This window comes from Amyelois transitella, chromosome 13, assembly GCF_032362555.1.
Source record: "Amyelois transitella isolate CPQ chromosome 13, ilAmyTran1.1, whole genome shotgun sequence".
Taxonomy (NCBI): Eukaryota; Metazoa; Arthropoda; class Insecta; order Lepidoptera; family Pyralidae; genus Amyelois; species Amyelois transitella.
Window position 1 is genome coordinate 7,744,887 of NC_083516.1, and position 20,540 is coordinate 7,765,426.

At 33.4% G+C, this 20,540-nt stretch overlaps 2 protein-coding genes across 2 annotated transcripts in view; one reads left to right on the plus strand and one right to left on the minus strand.

The window, feature by feature from the left end:
• The window catches only part of LOC106129267 (putative polypeptide N-acetylgalactosaminyltransferase 9), a 134,855-nt gene that overhangs the window by 34,238 nt on the left and 80,077 nt on the right, over window positions 1–20,540 (minus strand). The window lies entirely within an intron of this gene.
• LOC132902456 (zinc finger MYM-type protein 1-like) lies at window positions 9,022–12,713 on the plus strand. Its single transcript, XM_060947506.1, has 2 exons — window positions 9,022–9,438; window positions 10,182–12,713. Exons 1-2 carry the CDS (start codon window positions 9,297–9,299, stop codon window positions 11,714–11,716), a joined length of 1,677 nt encoding a protein of 558 aa, XP_060803489.1. The 5' UTR covers window positions 9,022–9,296; the 3' UTR covers window positions 11,717–12,713.

Here is a 20,540-nt window from a genome sequence, read left to right on the forward strand (position 1 = left end):
TTCGGAAAGTTCAGAAAGAAAGGAATCTTCAATTAGGTACATCTAATGCCAACTTTGCATAAAAAAGATATTCCTGAAATCAATGAAACGAGCATAAATACAAGCAAATACGTAACATAAGAGCAACCAATTCCACTAAAATCATATGCAATGCATCCGTCTGCGTGTACACAAAATATTTAAATGGCAGGAAAACCTGTGTAACATACGAGAGAGTGGAAAAATAGCAAAGCAAAGATGTTTACGACGTGCGCAAAACGAGCGATGCGCAAAATGTACACTCATAAAACACTTAGCGATCTGCGATTTAATAATTAATTAATCGCAGATCGCTAAGTGTTTTATGAGAATATATAAGAATATTTTTGTATCAACAAATTAACATTAGGAATAAATTGAGAGTAGGCTTATCAAATACTCTTCACAGCTTTATGTAATGCGAAAATTCCCATTAAAAATATATCATATTAATGAAACTGCCTTATTATCACATATTAATAAATAATATGGAAATGCATCCAGCTATTAGACCCGTGGGCTCGATTAGATTGGCTCTACTTGAGTATCTCGCACAATATGAATTTACAACCAAAAGACTTTTTAAGCGCACATTTTGCGCAGTGTTCATTTTGCGCACAACGCCGACTGCGCTCGTTCGGGTAGCAGCCGGCACTCGGACAAGGGAGACAACAATATAAAAAAAGAGAATAAATATATCTTCGTGGCTCATAAATCATTTGCCGAGTATGTCCCACTCGACGACAAACACAGTTTCGTATATATTTCATTGTTGGCTTCGCGATTACGAAACTTACAAAAAAGGGGAGACATGAAACGACTTTTAGCCACCCGCTATGACACTGAGAGTGTATAAGAGGTTTCTATCTGGAATTACCCTTTCGGTTGCACTTTTGCAAAATGAATAGTGTTTTGAGAAAAATGTTATGGGAATAGAAAATAAAGCAATTGGTTTATCTTTCATTTTTTGTTTTGTTTGTCTTATGAAAGACTAAGAGCCACAAAACTCGAAGATCACGTATTACAGGATAAATTATTGAAGAAGAATAAAATAAAATAAACACAAAGCAATCTGTGGAACCTTATAGAAACGCATAATGCAAAAAGAAAATAGATTTCTATTTTCATAGAACCTTTCGAAATTAAAGTAATAAATAAAAATCCTAAAAAACTAAACAGTTCCATTTTATGTTAACCATTGTGATAAGAAGAAACTTAATTTCGTCAAACCTCATTGACACTTGTATAATTCATTCTAAAACTTTTTTATAACATAATATTCAGGCGATTAGAATTACTAATTCCTGACCCAAGAGTACGAAACGTGGCAAAACTTACAAGATCAAAAGTAATTAGAAGACAAAAGGCATAACTACGTGTGAAAGTTATTCTCCCGAGTGTCAGTCTGATTCGATAAGACTGGGGAAGTTTCAAACTCAATGGTTATTAACGAAACTTTGCACAATCGTACATCCATTTCTTTTACATACAACTTTGAACATATAGAATTTGATCCTACTCTTATAAATATTATAAATGCTTAAGTTTGTGAGGATAATATATGGATGAGGATATAATATGTTTGTTACTGTTCTGGCCGGTTTAGATGAAATTTGGTACACGGTAAAATATAACCTGGAATAACATCCTAATAACAACATTGTTATCGCGAAATAAGCACGGGAGCGAAGCCCTGGGCAGCGCAAGTTGTATTTTTATAAAGGTTATTTTACAATCGAGAATGTATGTATTACATGTAGTCTTCATTTCCACCTACACTTAATATTTTCATTTTCAATGTAGCTTGACTTTATTTTGGAACAATTCGTTAGAAAGGCCAGAAAAAAATACAAGAGTTTAATAACTGTTTGTAATATAAGGAATACAGAGACAATATCCACGAAAAGTATGATGAAGATTAATATCAAATTAAGTAATTACTATCAAAAAACAGACGAGAAAGTTGTATTATTTCCAAATCTATAGTTACAGGAGATTAAAAAATTGAAGATAAAATGTCGCTAACCAAAAATGTGTTTATCTTTGTCTGATGGGAAATAATAGAAATTAAAATAGCTTTAGTAAAAAAAGCAATAAAATTAAAATCGTGCTGACTTGGAAAAACTTGTATGAAAAGTAAGTACAAAGATTATTCCAATATACAATACATGAAAGTTTCCTTTTGTACCATAGACATTTTTTCGTTATGTTTGATACTATATTGTATCACCGTTGTTGCCCTCTTTCATTAGTGAATGTTATTGGCCGGGAAAGGAGATCCGAACTAATACATTTTCGTTCATTGTTAATTAATTTTATTCCTAATACAAATTCGGATCTTTGTGTTTTCAAAGATCCTCTTGATGTTGTTTCGTTGAAAAGAACAATAGATGCTAAGAATCACATTTGCTATTGAAGGACACTATAACTCTAAACCTACTAAGAAAAATGAAAAAGTAAAACCACAAATCACGGATTAAACGAAAAAACTCTGCAACGTATATTGCAAGGAAGGAAACGGGGTTTCAGCGAAGACACACCTGTTTCTTGAAGAGCTCGTAAATAAAACGGGAGCACAAGACACAAAACATTGAGAGTAAAGGTAATAAATATGTCATTATAAAACAAAATTATAAAATAATTTTACCTAAAAGAGGTGTATTACTAAAAATATTCAATAAACACACTCAATAAGCGTTATGTTAGAATTAAAATCTACAAAAAACAACAAAAAAGAAACTGAACAATTTAAAGCCGTGTTACATGACAAGTACTTATAATATATTATTAAAATAAAATAAAAATAATACATATTTCGTTTTTTTCAGGAATGTAAGGCTACCTTTCTGTGATGTAGATTTTTGTGGAACAGGTATAGTTCCGGATGTGGGTGACGAGAAGGGAGAAGCGAAAAACAAGCGTTTTGTTAACTCTCGCTATGAAGCGTGCGAGGTAATGGAGCTGTATAAATTTTACAGGCGGTAAAAATAACTGTTTACATGTCTGTGAAATTGAATGACAGTTGGACGATTTGTACACCACATCAAGATTTATTTTAACTGATTTAAATTTAATCATTATTATTTGCTATTTCTGTGCATTTATATAGGTCACGATGTTTTCTGCGCTATACGAATTACGTTAAATCAGAAGAATTTGTTTTTACTACTCACTGACAAGACAATCTCTGATATGTCTATACTAGAAGTTCTCATTTCGCGTGAAAATAAGAAGCCATTTCCGTTATCTTGCAAGACATTTGCGAGTCAAACTATTCCCGATCAGAAACTTCATGACACTTATCCTTATGGCCGTAATGAAATTCTTAGAGGGCACCACATTTCCTCACAGAACATTAAGCGACAATAGTTGTTTATTGAGCTAAATCCGAAGTCTCCGCATTTGTTCGGAAGGTCGTGGAGTTAATCTTTTCCACGCAGTCACCTTTCGGGCACTTAATGGGGTGCGACCTTCCGGGGAACTATTGTGCGCCTTTCACCCTGATTTAGTATTGGGACGGACGACATCTATATCGGGACATTATGCTCTATCTTCACAGGGTGACACTACAATTTTTATTCATGACAACGCATGGTGTGAAGAATTTTGCAGATGCTTTCATGATCGTAGTAGATTTTGCTTTAATTGGAATTTTACAGGAAATATGATCCAGGCTTCGATATAAGAAGAAGTTATGGAAACTCGTATAGATCGATAGTTAGATACTTCTTTATTTGTAGTATCTTTTTTAAATATAGATACTTGCTATTTTAATTAGGACTCAATAAACTATAAAATCCTAAATGTAACTCAAATATTTTTATATGTTTCTTCAGTATATCTAAAATAACATTTTGATAGTTGTTGATTCATAAGTCAAGTTTTAAATGGAAACTCTTAGCATTCAGAAAATATTTTGTTTTTTTTTCACATTAGCGTACGTAAAACGTTAAACCAAGCTGGAACAACGAGCTACTGTGAAACGAAAATATTATAATTTTCACCCACAATTCATCATAGCATGCAAAGGGTTTACCCATGTCACGATTCCAAAAATGGGTACCAGAAATGCTATTTTATATTGTATTCCATTTCACATCCTATTTATAACATGACGCGCGCATTTCTGAGGATTACGCGGAAACTAACGATGTAAATTTACTATTCTGACAAATGTTTTCCGCCTTCATCAATACTTATCACTTCAACCTGAATGTGATATACGATTACGAACCCATTATTTTTCCTGACGATATCATTCTTCTACAAAAAAATACCTATCATTTTATATTAAATCAGTAATGAAAATATTGTGAGCGTCGGTGGTCGAATCGGTAAGGTGCCTTGCTTAAAATGCGTGATGCGTAGAAAGGCACAGGTTCGAATCCTATTCGGCCATGTAACAATGACCATTTGCGAAGGTTATGTACATTAGTTTAAATACTAACCGATGTTCTTACGGTGAGGCAAAACATCGTGAGTAAACCTACACATTCAGGATCCGTAACCAGGATCGATCTAATACGGGTTAGGATTACCAGCAAAGGTTGCGGAGGTAAGATCGAAGTCACTTCGTGTAAAAGCCTGACTAACCAAATCCAGAGCCCATGGCCTACCGTCAAAGGCATATTCCGAGCTTCTCTCCTGAGTGGTGAGGATGCAATCGGGACTTAACCCAGGAAGAAGAAGTAACCCTACTATATTGCGCTGTTGTGTAATTAAAATATTTTATTTATTAATAAAATCAAAATCGACATCGCGTACATATTTCACATAAATAAATCTTAAACTCGCACCATGCCTTTTCAGGAAACTACGGATTTCCTTGAAAAAAGTTGAAAAAATGAAGAAAAACAATTACTAAATCAAAGGAACCGCAAAGTCATTTCTATTATGAAGCCGTCTGCCGCTGTCTCCGAAGCGACAATAAATCAATCCTAACTGGGGAACATTGAGCCAAGAAGCTGCAATAAACAAAAAGCGGTGTTTCCATCGCCTTCCGCCAAAGCAGCCGGAGTCGGGACGTCGTTTAAAAGGCTGCGGTGTAAGTTAATCTCTTCCATTCGATCGCTCCTTTCGTGCTTAATGGTGCGGGAGCGTTCTGTGAAAATTGCGATTACGACGCTGCTCACGTCTTGTGCCACTGTCCCGTGGAGTTTGCGTCTCTACCTTTTTCTTGATTGGCGGGGTCTGTTTCATTTTGCCTTTTTTGTCTTCCCTCTACGGCAGTTTATTTATGATTACGTGTTACATGACTTTCGAGAGGGAATTCTGCGCATGTTTGTAGTCGTCCAATTTTCGCGTAGGTATACTTTTTTATAATGAACATATTTTCGTTAAACCAATTATTGCTGTTTTTGTTTTCTTTTTGTGTGGTGTTGTTTTGTTTGCCACGATTTCTTTTATCATAATAAGATTATTTTAGTTTTTTTTAATCCCTGTCCCAGTAAAAAAAATAATTGAAAATTAATACCCGTCCAAGCCTAGCTAATTTGGTTTTCTATGTAGCTATATTTTATGTAAGTTTATTATTTGGTATTTACAAATATATGTTATAATAATATTTATGTATTTGTTCATAAAAAAATGTGTGGAGTACACGCTTTATTATGGTTTCCATCATGTCTCCTATTTCGGGTCTGCTAGAAGAGATTTCTTTAGAAAAAGCGGAACCTATGTACTTCCGTTTCTTGTATTTACCTGATGTTCTTTGGATACATAAATTCATAAATAATACTCGCATAAAATACAAAGCAGTAACGAGCACAATTCAAAGCAAACAAAGCGCGGCACAAGAATCTTTGTAACAACAACAAAAAAAAAATAAGAAACAAAGAAAAATTACCAAAGGACATTACACCAGCGACGCGAAGACTGCCAGACCGCAGCCACCGCAAGCCGTGGCAAGTGACAAATTAAATAAATTTACTATCACCAACGGTGTTTGATGTGGCAAAATGGGAGTATACTGTTTGCACTATATACCCAAATAAATAAAATACATAAGTATACATTAAAAAAAAAAAAACAATTATAAACTGTTTAGTAGAATAACAATTAGCCGATGGTTGTGGATTGCCAACAATCATCGGCTTTAACACCACAGAGTTATTTATGTGACACATAAAAATGGATGACAATTTTAATACAGAATGATTAAAATTATAAAATAATAGTATACGTCTAAATAAAGTTACGTAGTATATAAGACTAACATTTACAAAATTTCTGTATATTTTTGATGTTTTCGTTGCTTCACTATTAAATGTTCAAATTAATCTTCAAAGACCAATTAATTACGCATAAGTATATAGATGTACTCATTATCGAATTAAATGCGGCAATCAAAACGGAATCAGCTTTCAGTTTCAAAGCGAAGACCGACCCCAATATTCAGATAAGTCAATTGACTGATATAATATCCTTGCGGCATAGAAAATACAGATATAACAGAAACAATACCAATCTCGAACATTTTATAATTAAAGAATTTTTAATATGTGAATAACGTATGCTATTTTAAAATTCTTAACATATATCAGGTAGCGAAAATCAGAGTGATGTGTGAAACCAAAAAATCATTATATCGGCGTTATTAACTATTTTTTCAAAATAAGGATCAAAAGCCATTAATAGACTAATACATTTAGATACATATTATATCAATTGTTTATCTCATTAGGAGTATTACCTAAGAGCCATAGTTACAAGAGTCAAAAGGTAAGTTTACCTGAGTAGTTTGTTGGTGGAAATGAGATTCAAAGGTGTGAAAGGTTGCAAGTCTAAAATAAGAATATCAATAATATCTTTCCCTTAATCGTTTTCTTTTTATAATACGGACACAGATATAAGCAGTTGGTACACATTCGTTTGGTTTTATTTATTATAATATAAGACCAGCATGAAAGTTTAAATAATAATTACTCTAAAATTATAAAGGTTGTACGAAAGCTTAAAGCCTTTTAATGTTTCACATCTGTAATCTCATTACTTTTCACTTCCGTCTATGGGCGTCTACTTAATCAAAGCGTGAGAGCCAAAAGAGCATCGGCCCGATTTACTATGAATAGACGTTTTGAAAGGAGATGATTAAATGTGAAATTTACATCTTTCGGTAAATATACCGCTTAATATTTTCCCCTTTTTTTACTTAATTAACTCAGATGATCCCTGGGAGTAATACAAGGGTTTGCTTTTTTTTTGTTATTTTTCCTTTTTAATTTTGCTCCGTAACTAAAGAAAAGACTTAAGATCTTTTGATTTACGAAAAGAAGTAGCGACACTTACCATATGCTGTTCTTACTTGATTAGCCATACTAATATATTATTATACCTCAAAATCCGGAAGACTGGCAATCGGTATTGATGAAATTTATATGACAAAGGGAATTTTTTTTAAGTCCCTAGGTTTTTTCCCCAAAAGGTTTTAAACTATAATTTTGAAAAGGTTTTTACGCAATCTCTTAATAGTTATTTCTAGTGCACTGATACCATTCATCCAGCTTTCTCGACGCATGGCCTTTCCATAATAAATCAAAGTCTGCGAAATGTCTTCGATTCGAGTCGAAGTACACTATCGGTGATATAAATTATGGCTAAGTTAATCGTCTCCCCCAGTTCTTGATATAGGTAGACATTTATGGATGAGGCTTAGCAAAGGTCAAGTGATTGATGTATCGCTGAAGGCACTAAATACACATTGTTACGACTTACAGCTTCATTCTAGTGGTCAGTTGACCAAGGCTCATGGTTTATTTTAAGAAAGTCTTTTAATTTTTCACATTTAAAATGTAAGATATAAATTTTACCTAACTCATACAAGTAACTTATGAGGTTCAATATTTTTTTAGGAAACGATAACCTAGTAAAACAAGTAAAGTGTACTATCTCCATGCCTCTTGTTACTATTTTAAAGAATTTGAGATCAACTTTTACCGACATGTTTTAATTGATTGACGTAGATATTTTCTTAGTAAAACACTTAAACCTTATAAATTCTAGACATTTTTACTTCATAAAGAACCAAATGACACCCTGCAAAGCCACGCTGTAAACTCGACCACTACCGTATAAAAAGCATTTCACGCAATGGATACTCCCGTACCGCGAGCAAAAAAAAAAACAAAATACGCCACCGAACTTCATTGGCAAACAATTCAGCCATGTACAGAGCGTTACCGACAGTGGCCTGAAAAATAGTAAAAAAAATGGCGGCCAAAGTAAAGCGCGAATCGCACTGGAGCGCGGAATTTAAAAAAATAAAATCTCCTCTGCGCGCTTTGACATCTACGCTCAATATGGGACGGTGTAGCCAACAGCCGGCGATGGCAAATTGGTAGTTTGTTGTCGCGTTAAAGTGATAATATTTTTGACTTTTATGGAAACACGTGGTTTCCCGCCCTTTTTGGTATTATTTTGTCAAAACATACATACATACATATTATCACGTCTAGAGCCCTTGCAGGGTAGACAGAGCACAAAAGACAGACCACGTTCAGCTGTTTGGCTTAATGATATAATTGCGATGCGATGCTTATAGTGACAGGTTGCAAGCCCGTTGGCAAAAAGAAGAATCCCATGTTGATGAAGAGTCAATAGACTTTTGAATATGGGGCATCAAAATCGGTTAAGTAGTTGTTGAGATATTCAAAATTATGGACAACAATAAAAGTTTTCTGTGTTGAACCTAGATAATTATTTACTTTCAAGATATTTGTTACAAATTAAATCGTGCCGTATGTGGCTCCCAGCCATGGATGTTATCATAAGTCTTTCGAAAACTATTGGCTCTGTCTATCTCATAAGGAATAAGGTGATTATATGTAGCTATGTAACAGGGGCGTAGCTACCGCCGTATCTGCCGTATCAATTATACGGGGCCCCCGAGCCACGGGGGCCCCAAAGTGTGTAAGGAAAAAGAAATAAAAACTTCCTAATTTATTTTATTTTACAAATGACAAAATTCTATAAAGCAATTACTTTTTACCCCGCCTTAAGCGTGCGTTCAAAAGTTGGCAACACTCTACATCGTTATGGCGGGCTGCGGGACTTCCCCGTTTTACTTACTTCATCTGCAACTCAGCGGGGAATCCCTCAATAATAAAATCGATATCACGATGTACGTGTACGTCCATACTCTACATTTGATGTTAAACCACGGAGTGCAGTGCAGTGTTTATTTACGCGTTTTATGTAATTGTGCATTACCTACATTGTAATTCAGTACAAACAATATTGTTCTTCTGGTTTAACAATATTAGTAGCGATTTGTAAAAGAAATGAGTGAAAGGAAAATAGATTATCCCAGCGGTGCTCAGAAAAGAAAAAGTAAACGAAAAAGGGAAGAGGTTATAAAAAAAGTGCCCAAAATTTCTTCATTTTTTCAGAGACAAGATACTGTGAGTGATTTAGATTGGAAAGGTAAGTTCTACCCAACCCATTTATTCGGGGTCCGTAGTGATTAACAAGGAAATCTTTTAATTTCGGTCTGTCAATCTGTCCGTCACAAAAAGTGGTCTCCCCCCCCCCCCCTTTCGTTTTTCACAACTACTGGTCCAAAAATCTAAAAAAGATATTGGAGACTCCTTACTAATTAAACTTTTACATGAAATTGGTTTGGCAAAAATCTTAAAACGGATAAGGTTTAAAAATAAATGTCAAATTGTAAAATTAGTTGTTCGAAAAACCGAAGTACTTACTAATTTACACAAGTACTATTTTACACGACGCTAATGTGGATCTGCGTGGTTAGATACGCGTGGTTGGTTTATTATTTACCTGTAGCGAAGGGTAAATTTTGTTTCTAGGGTGCCTCGAAACAAAAAAAAACCGAAACTAACTTATCTATAGGATCAATTTGTTTTGTTGTTTGTCTATCAGTCTGTATCGTATCGTAAATTGCGTGTTGAGAAGATGTGCAGACTCGCTTTCGGGTTGTTCTCGTTTTGTATGGCCACTACACTACGCGCTGCGTTCAAATAGCACGCAGGTGTAATGTAACGCACGGACGGGCTGCAGGTGATTTTGTATCTACTAATACGAACACAATCCGCGAAAACACTAACTGTAACCCTTAGTAAAGTTATTTATTTATATATAACTCTTTTTAGTTTAGTACCAAAGCATTCGTATTTATTTTTTAACGAATACTCGTTTATTTTTAGATTCTTCTGAAGCACGTTCTGCGTCAAATATCCATTCGGAAATAGAAGAAAGTCAAGCACATACTTCATCGGATGTCCATCCAGAAATTGAAGAACACCAAGTCAACGATTCTGATATATTTGAGGATTGTAATATAATTTCATCAGATAGAGGAAATTTCGGTGACAATTTATCTGAATGCGAACGAAAAATAATTTTTAAATTGGGTCCATTTAAACCACAAGGACCATTTCCAAAAGATCCAGAAAGTAACCGACCTTTTTCGGCCTATTATTATTCATATTTCAATCAGGCAGGCATAAAACTTGTAAGACCATGGTTATGTTATTCTAACTTTTTAAACAAACCGTACTGTCACTTCTGTTGGTTATTAGCAGATCGTCAAAACAAATCGTACTCCTCTGCTTGGGTTAACGGTGTTTCGGTTAGAAGCAATTTTACGCAAACTATACTTGACCATGAAAAGTCACAGCAGCATATGAATGCCTCACTCTCTTATAATAATTGGTTGCAAGGAAATACCATCGATACTCTATTGCAAAGTGAAATCAATAGTAAAATTACATTCTGGAGAGATGTACTGAATCGTATTATTAATGTTATAATTACTTTAGCATCTTGTAATCTATCTTTGAGAGGGCATGATTCTGATTCTGGAAATTTTATGGCAATTTTACGTTTGCTATCTAACTATGATGCAACTTTAAAAGAACTTCTTCTAAAACCGAAAGGCGAAATAAATTATTTAAGCCCTACGATTCAAAACGAAATTATTAGTTTGCTTGGTACCACCGTTAGGAACAATATTATCTCAGAAATTAAAAAAGCTCCATTTCTGACAATAATTCTGGATACAACACAAGACTTGTCAAAAATTGACCAACTTTCTGTAGTTTTTCGATATATCTCGGTTACAGAAAATGATGATAATGTGCCTAAAGAAATAAAAATCTGTGAGTCCTTTTTAGGATTTATAGCAGTAACCGATTGCAGTGCTGCAGGTCTGAAAACTGACATTTTAAATTTGACTAAAGAATATGGAATTGATTTGACTAAATGTAGAGGACAGGGTTACGATGGAGCAAATGTTATGTCGGGTGTTTATGGAGGATTACAAACCCTAATAAAAGAGCATGCTCCAAATGCCGATTATGTTCATTGTGCTGCGCACGCTTTAAACTTAGTTTTAAACGATGCTGCGAGACACGTTCGTGAAGTATCGACTTTTTTCGATAATTTAGAAAAAATATATACTTTTTTTGGCAATAGTATAAAACGCTGGGCTATGCTAAGTGACGATCCATCTGAAAAATATTTGATTACCCTTAAAAAGGTATGTCCAACCAGATGGTCTTCTAGGAACGATGCTTTATTATCGGTAAAGAAAAATTTTTTACTTATCATGAAAACTTTGTACCAACTAAATTTAATTTCATATAAAAAAGATGAACGTGAAGAATGTAAAAATATAATTAATATTTTAGAGAGTTATAATTTCTTAGTGCTCGTTACATTTTTTTCTTCACTATTTTAAATTATTAATCCTATTTCTAAAGCTCTACAGCATGAAAATAATGACTTACAGAAATCTAGTATTTTATTAAGTAATCTTTTAAATAGACTGTGCCAATTAAGAATTCAGATTTCATTTAATAGTTTGCTAAATGAGTCCAAAGATTTAGCAAAAGAGTGGGGGGTAACAACTGTTTTTAAAAACAGTAGGCGAAAGATAACGAAGCGTTTTTTTGATGAGTTATCACAAGATGAGAGAATTTCCGACCCGTAATCCTATTTCAAAGTCAATGTATACTATTGCTCTTTAGATATATTAATTTCTCAAACTAAAGAAAGACTTCAGAGCCTTTGCGACCTGAGTAGTATGTTCGAAATATTACAACCGGAGAAACTCCTATCTTCTTCAAACGAAGAGATATTAATCGCTTCCGAAAAACTGTCGGTTAAATACAGTAAAGACATCTCAGTTAATCTTTGTGACCAATTAAAGGCTCTAAAAACATGCTTAAAATCTGAAATTCAAAAAATTTATTCCATTAAAGAACTCATTGAATTATTGCTACTAAAATTCAATAGTCTTGCATCTAGTTTTCCCGAGGTAATCACAGCATGCTTTTTATTCTTGACCCTTCCAGTTACAACCGCAACTGCAGAAAGAAGTTTTTCAAAATTAAAACTGATAAAAAATTACTTAAGAACTTCGATGGGACAAGAACGGCTGTCAGACCTCTCACTATTGTCCATAGAGGTAGAAACTTTAGAAAAACTAAAATCATCATCAGCCATAAATGATTTAATAAATCAGTTTGCCGAAAAAAAGGAAAGGCGAATGAATATTTAAAATTTGATTTTTATTTGTAAAATTAAATTTTTAAATTAAGGTTAAATTATGTTATGATAAATAAATATTTCTTTTCACAATATTTTTTTTCTTTTGTGAAAAATCTTTACCCCCAAACAATACAAGGGCCCCCAAACAATTTTTTATACGGGGTCCCGCCAATGCACGCTACGCCACTGCTATGTAAGTATGTCAAAGTGAACATTTATATAAATATTTGTCACATAAACATAGCAACAAGCGGGAAATTGTTGCCATTGCAAAAAAAAAAAAAAAACAGCGGTGCACTGACAACAAACGATTGTTGGTTATGATATCTATATTTTGCATGTCCACACTTTCAGAATTGACTGAACAAACGGCCGAACAAACAAACACAAAAATTCAATAAAATTTAATATTTCATTTTACAATTGGTTATTAGTAATTTTCAGCTTCAGCTTAGTTTCTTCACATGCATACGATAAATTCAGGCCTCTATTCCGATGAGCAAAGACAACATCTTTCTACTTGCCAAGATCTCTGAAAACATTTTATAATTCATTCAAATTATCACTAACTTCATGTAAACTCGTCGATTGGGTAGAGTTCGCTTATTTTCCCCTACTTAAAATTTAAATAACTTTCTTTTCTCAATAAAAAAAAAACATGATAATAAGTACATTAAAGAAAACTGGGTGCTGATTTTTTACTGTCATTTATTCAATACCGCATATAAGTTCTCAAGCTAAGTACCTACGTTCACGTCGAAAAATTTTGCACATTACACAGCCATTTTTATGAACGCTTAATAGCATTAAGGTTTATTAAATGTTTCAATTTCTTAGACGTACACGCGGGTGAAGTTGGGTTTTATGGCCTGGCCATGTATCAAAGTTACGTTTCGTATAAAATAACAACGCGGGGCGCCGACAATACCCGTCGACTTTGCGGCGGAATTCGAAAACTTTGTTTAAAATTAGTTTGTTTGCCTTTACGATGTTAACTTCGAAGATCTCCTTTCATATTAGCTTATTAATCTGGTGTACGCAAACTGACTTCCTTCTTTAATGAGTTCGCGGGGTATTAAAATGAAACAATCGCTTTTGGATTTAACGTAGGGAATAGCACATATTTTTTATACTTTTAATATCCTATCCCATTCGTCCAGTCCTTCCTTGGTAGAAATGGAATTCCTGGGATATACATATGACCATGATATAGTATAAAAATTTAACTGATTACCCGGAGTACCTCGTGACTAACCTCTGTGTCCAAGTAAATCATTTGATAGCACGAAATAATACGCAATAAATAATTCAGTTCAATCACAAATAAAAGCAAAATATAGCAACCGAAGCCAAGATAGAAAAATTATTTATTGCTTTTTTGTAGTAATCGTATATTAACGCTTAACCTTAAATGATAAATTTATCAAATAATATTTAAGTCAATGCCTGAATAGAATAAAAAGGAATTATGTAAAATTAGTTGCCCGAAGCTATCTTTTTTAATGAGTTAAAGGAATAACTTATAAGATTGTGTCAATAACAAAAGCATCTTACGACAAACTTCGACTAGTGTTTCATAACGGACAAATCTGAAAACTTCCTAGCCACAACGAACAATATTAAAGGAATACAAAACCACTAAAACCTAGGAAACTTTCTACTAAAAAGGTTCCTTACAAAATATTATATACAAGAGATGGGACAAAAGCGACACTTTCTCAGATAAATTATCGCAATTTGGTTATTGTTCATAGGAGATTTTTAAAAATTTCTTATAAAGCATTGTTATCATCCTTAGTTTCTAAAACAAACTCTTTAAAGTTTATGACTAAACTGCTATTGTATATTGTAGCAGAGAACAATTTTTAGTACATGGTAGGTAGTAATGTAGGCTACTTCTAACGTTTTGCGGTGTGATTATTTGCCTATGGCAAAGAGTGGAGGATTCGAACAGGTGAGGAAAACCATAGATCGATAACCATATCACATCTTAAGTTGTATGGGGTCTTTCAGACATAACATAGAAGGTATGTTCAGCCCCAAATGGCTTAGAACTATAAATATGATATATGCTCATGCTGTTCCGGTGGCAAAAATAAAAATAAAGTGTGCCAGCTGTTTTGCAAATTGTGATGGTCAATCTCGCGAAAAACTAAAAACTTAGTTTAATAAAAAATATTATAGGTTATCTACGTAATAATTACGTATATTTACGGTTACGTAATTTGACAAATTATATTTGCCACTTTTTACATTTGTGCAGTACAGTGCAGTGTGGTTCCCGACACCAATACAAAAAAGAATAGGACCACTCCATCCCTTTCCCATGGATGTCGTAAAAGGCGACTAAGGGATAGGCTTACAAACTTGGGATTCTTTTTTAGGCGATGGGTTAGCAACCTGTCACTATTTTATCTCATTTCTATCATTAAGCCAAATAGCTGAACGTGGCCATTCAGTCTTTTCAAGACTACGGCTCTGTCTACACCGCAAGGGATATAGCCGTGACCATATGCATATATGTGTATGTACTTTTTACATTTGAACTACAGTACCTACATTATGCATGGTAAGAATGTATAGTAGATTAAATGCTACATTTTCTTGACTCTTTACTGATGTTGAATAAGATCAAATACGTTCAAAACCTAACGAAGAGAACAAAGCAGAACAAACAGTGAAAGAAGAAATCATACTGATCCTTTATACAGTGATATTTGCATAAAAAGAAAATGAAAACACAACTAAATAATATAACAGACATTGTGTAAATGTTTCAGTGAATAGGGATACAGAAATGAAAACGATTGTGTATCCTTTTTACGTTTGTAGCCATAATCGTAACGTGGGTACTAAATCCAACGTCTTTACTATTCAAACGGAGAAAAATAAAGCTGCTTACAATACCAGTACTTTTCGTAAAAATGTCACAATGCTATTACCGAACGTTCGTCGTATTCCACATATTGTTACAAACATAACGCTGACCAATTTTACGATCACCTAACCGACCTCACAGAACCAAACACGATTACACAATAACGTGGAAAACTGTTCAAACTTTATGTCGTTGAAAATAAAGACGAGATTGCATTGGTGTTTATAATCAGATATCGGCAGCGGTGAAACAGTAAAATTCACACGATGGAAGAAAATCGAACTTAAACATAAATAGCTTGCCACTATAGTAACTGAATACTATCGGTAACGAACTGAATGAAAACAAATATGAAAATGCTTTCAAGAGAAAATACATTGAAGGTATATCTGAAATCGCAATATCTATAGATGTTGTACATAAGTACAATAACCATTTTGTGGTTTGCTACTTGATAAAATGTCCGTATAGAGTAACAATGCTTTGTTGAAGTAATGCTTCGGCACAAAGCTAGAACACAGACGAACTCTCCAGAGAGGTGAGGATGCAGCAGAGCCTCTACGTCAGGAGCCTAACAATGTAATGACAAAACCAGTCATCCTAAATGTCAGGAAAATACGGTAAGATCGCGTTATTTCCCCAATTGCAAACATACATTGATATCACGCAAAGCAAAAGGTTAAAAGTGTTGAGATTTTCTTAAAAAGGCAAACGCAGAAAATACTTTTTATATGTTGTTGATTAAATCTGTCTTTTTTTAAATAATAATTTTATTACGTCACGTCGGTATTTCACAAGAGAAAAATCCTCGAACATCTCCTAAATAGAAATAGTTGAAGTTAACCACAATAAGAAAACTTTCAATGTTTGCGTTGTTCCGATCAATCATGCCTTTGATCCTCAAAACCAAAAGCAGCAATTCAAACTATTTAGATGGAAAGGGTTGACCTAAAAATTGAGATTACAATGTTCTCTTCAAACGAGCAGAAAATCAAGAATTAAGTTTTATTTCTGCGTTTGATACAAACAAATCCAGGGTAATAAACCTACCTACTCTACTACTACTCTGCCTACCCCTCCGCGATAGTGGCGTGATTTTATGTATGTATGTATGTAAGGTAGCCATTAAAATTGACTGCCTTGTTATAAACTGTGAACCTAAGTTGCTAACTCACTATTCAATTTATAGTTAAAATACATATATGAATAAACTGACTAAATTGTTGATTATGCTTCTAACATGAAGTTAAACAAATTGAGCTAGCCCCAAAATAAGTTTTCTTCAACCTTGGTGTTTCTATCAGTAGATTTGATAGGACTACCTAAATTTCAATATGTAGGCCATAAACTACATACGTACGTACTACGTACGTTTAAATGTTGTAATTAACAATAACAACATCAAAACGTGATTTACTCAGTCTAAACAATATCTTTGTAATATTAAAAAAGAGTTAACAGATTTTTCCTAATTGGATTTAGCAAACGAAAGGCCAAGCAACATAAAAGCTAACCACACTGGAAGCATTCTGCACTTAGTTGTGGCGACTATAAATAAAGGAAAGTACTTCGCAGACCGAATTTACTGGCTTGGACTGTATCGTTGTACCGGCTTTTCTATATTAATTTCCTACTAAGGAAGCTTTATAGAGATGACAGTGTTCTTGAAGAAAATCTAAGAAACTACGATGGTTCTCCAGTAGAAAAAAACATCAAAACACAAGAAACAGACAAAAGACTCAACTGATTATTATTTATTGAAGCCTTATACTCACAATTTTCTATTTACTTATTAAAGGGTGTTTCAGCATTTACCACATTTCCAAGACAGTCGCACATTTATAAATACTATAGGTGCTAAGTGGTCAATCAATTAGGTTTATATGCATAGTTGTAGAATGTAGTAATTGTAAAGAAAATTTAAAATAAGATAGATTTAAAATAAGACGATGATGACGACGAAATTATGAGTGACAGCCCTCCTAACCAGGAGGGCTGTCACTCATAATTTATTCTTATTCCCAATACATTTCAATACATTATAAAAAAATCTTTTATGAATTCTTTTTTTTTAAATTTCAATCAAAAGCTACTCGTATTAATTTTCATCATAAATCTTTGGAAAAAAAAGCATGTCTTCTACATAATCACAAGCTTTTCGCACTTGAATCTCACCAAAAACTCGCCTCGTACCACTGGTAGGATCACTCACACCTAGTCCACAAAGTTAAAGTGTCGTATTTACGCGGCTGAAACTTGCCTTACCCCGGCATATTTGCTCCCCTAAATTAGTAGGTTGGAATCTTGTTCGAGCGAAACGCTCCAATTTATCGGCAGATTAAAGTGTTGTTTAATATTTCAGATTTAAATAGCTGTTTTAGTGTATCGTCGGTCGTTAGTGTTGTAATTGAGAATACTATTACTTGTGATATTACTATGAAAGCGAGTTTTAGTGAAATTTTATGGTTATGTGAGTTTATGGCCATGTTTTGAGAATTACACTTCTTCTTGGTCTGTAGATTCTATCTCTCTTCTAATTAAATTCTTATCTTTAGGGAGTACTTTGACGGCCTCTGTGGTTCAGCGGTAGTACGCTTGTCTGTGACACCGGAGGTCCCGGGTTCGAATCCCGGTCAAGGCATGATGAGAAAAGAACTTTTTCTGATTGTCCTGGGTCTTGGATGTTTATCTATATAAGTATTTATTATAAAATATAGTATCGTTGAGTTGGTATCTCGTAACACAAGTTTCGAACTTACTTCGAGGCTAACTCAATCAGTGTAATTTGTCCCGTATATATTTATTTATTTATTTATTTACTCTTTTGGTTTTTTGACGACTAACTGTATATAGTTTTCAAAACGAATCGATGCTTAAGTAACCCCTTAATAATACCACAAGTTACAATAATCTCACACTTGAAGGCCACATTTTGCTAAATAGCATAATAATAGAATTGAGATTCAGATATAGTATTGCTAGCTCATCGTCCAAAAGAACTTCAAAATAAGCTATGATATAGATAGATAGATAATTCATTTATTACTTCTGTAAGCGGGAAGACAAGCAGAAAGAGAAGAATATGTACTTTCTAATAAAATATGACTAGCATGTAGTATACTTTAATAGGAATTCAGAACTTAAGCCCTCCGTGTGTGTCAGCAGTGCTCTGGATTAGCTTTATTACTTCCAAAAGATTAATTTTGAAATTGATCATCCCGTTTGAGAATAGAGAATTTACCAGAATTCAATCTAGATCATTTGTGTTTGCTAAATTTAGTGATTTTATTTTATAATTGTAATCTGTGTGTGTGTTAATTGTAATCTGTGTAATTTGTCCCGTATATATTTATTTATTATAACTCTGTGAGTCTCACTTAAATTTTTGGTATGTTACGAGAAAGTGGCTCAATAGATGTAAATGAGATCGTTGGAAGAATAACGTATGATTATCATTGAAACAGAAAAAAAAATCAAACATCAATGCATACAATTCTGGAAAAAAATATGATTAGAGTATTATTACTTACCCATACAAGTAACGGACTCCCTACGGACCAAATTAAGTGAATTTTTATGTACCTGCAAAAAGTAATAAAACATTACGATGAAGGCCTGATGGAATAGTCTACATTTATTTATCTTACATTTATATACCTATGCATTTTATGGAAATAAATGACACCAAAAATCATTCTAATTATTGTTGCAGGTAGGAAAATTAAAAAAAAAAATTGTTTTAAGAATTTATTCACATAAAAGTTTACAGAAATATCTACTTACATGAGAAATATGTATTTTTTTTTTAAATAACGATTTTGGAATTGGCTGTTTGGCAAAATTGAGTTACTTTCTTGTACCTATCGCTACGCCTATTATTCTTTATGTATGGTGGACTGCAGAGAAAAGTAAAACTTTACAACAATACGTCTACGATACTTTCTTTATATCGTTTGCCAACCGCACCAACTTGAGGGCATCAGAAACCTTTGTCATACTTCTGAACATCACATGGGTCCCTAGTCTAGTTGGGCACCTTTTTCTCGTTGCCTTTACAAGTTGAAACAAAAAGCTAGACGGCGCGCGGCGTTCACAAGTATTCATACATTACGGGATAATACGACACAGCCGCGTTTGAAATGCCGTTCGGAGTCCGCTTACGCATTCACGAAATATTTCCTTTCAATATAAAATTTTACGAGGAACCGCTCTGTCGTAACATAAGCCTACTAAATCGGTTATATCTAAACATGAAAGCACTAGTAAAAAACGGTCACACTTGATCAGCGTATTGTGTTTGAATAAAGGCGACTTAAAATATGTTCAAAAATGAAAAAAGAAACTAAAGTTACTTTGAAACAATTTTTCGGTTAAATCATTTATAAATATGTGCATCTCGACCCCTCTCTAGAGATGAGGATGCTACTAGGACTATCTTAAAACTGACATATTATAATTACAAGCTAAAAATAAATTAACAAAAAATCTATTGCAAAAAAGGCGGTCAGTCAAAAACTAACCAGAATCAAATGAGAGAAGGTAAAAATCGCACAAATATAGCAAACCAATAATTAAACGCGCATTCTAAGAAAATAATATTGTAAACATACTTTTTACATAAAGAACATAATAATATACAAAATTTGTAATCCTCGTAGAAACTTGGTGGAAATTAATTTTCCCCTTTTGGTTGTAAACAAACATGAAACTTTACTTCTTATTGCGGCATCAATTTATTACATTCACTTCGTTACTTTCAAATAATTTCTAAGATATATTTTCCTTTTCGGATATCAAATTATTAAGTTTGTTAAAATTTAATAATTTGTTCGAGATATCTACTACTTTACCAATATGGTAATAATTTTCTGGTGGAATAACATAAAAGTTGCAGAAAAATTGTTTTTAATGTGAGAATATTGGTATAGTAGGAGAACGAAAAAATTACAAATAGGTACTATAATTATCGATATTCAACTTTACCTGATAGTCTTGTTATACAAACATTTGTCCTTTTTCCGCACAAAGGTAAAAATAGACTAGCATAAAAAATAATGCCTCTTAGTTTTAACCGATATTATATAAAGTGACTATACGGTAAAAAAATTTAACAATAGAATGCGTAAAAAAATTT

Coding starts and splice junctions, on each gene's coding strand:
- LOC132902456 (XM_060947506.1), top strand. CDS start 9,297: ATGAGTGAAAGGAAAATAGATTATCCCAGCGGTGCTCAGAAAAGAAAA. Junction 9,439..10,181: donor GAGTGATTTAGATTGGAAAG/GTAAGTTCTACC, acceptor GTTTATTTTTAG/ATTCTTCTGAAGCACGTTCT.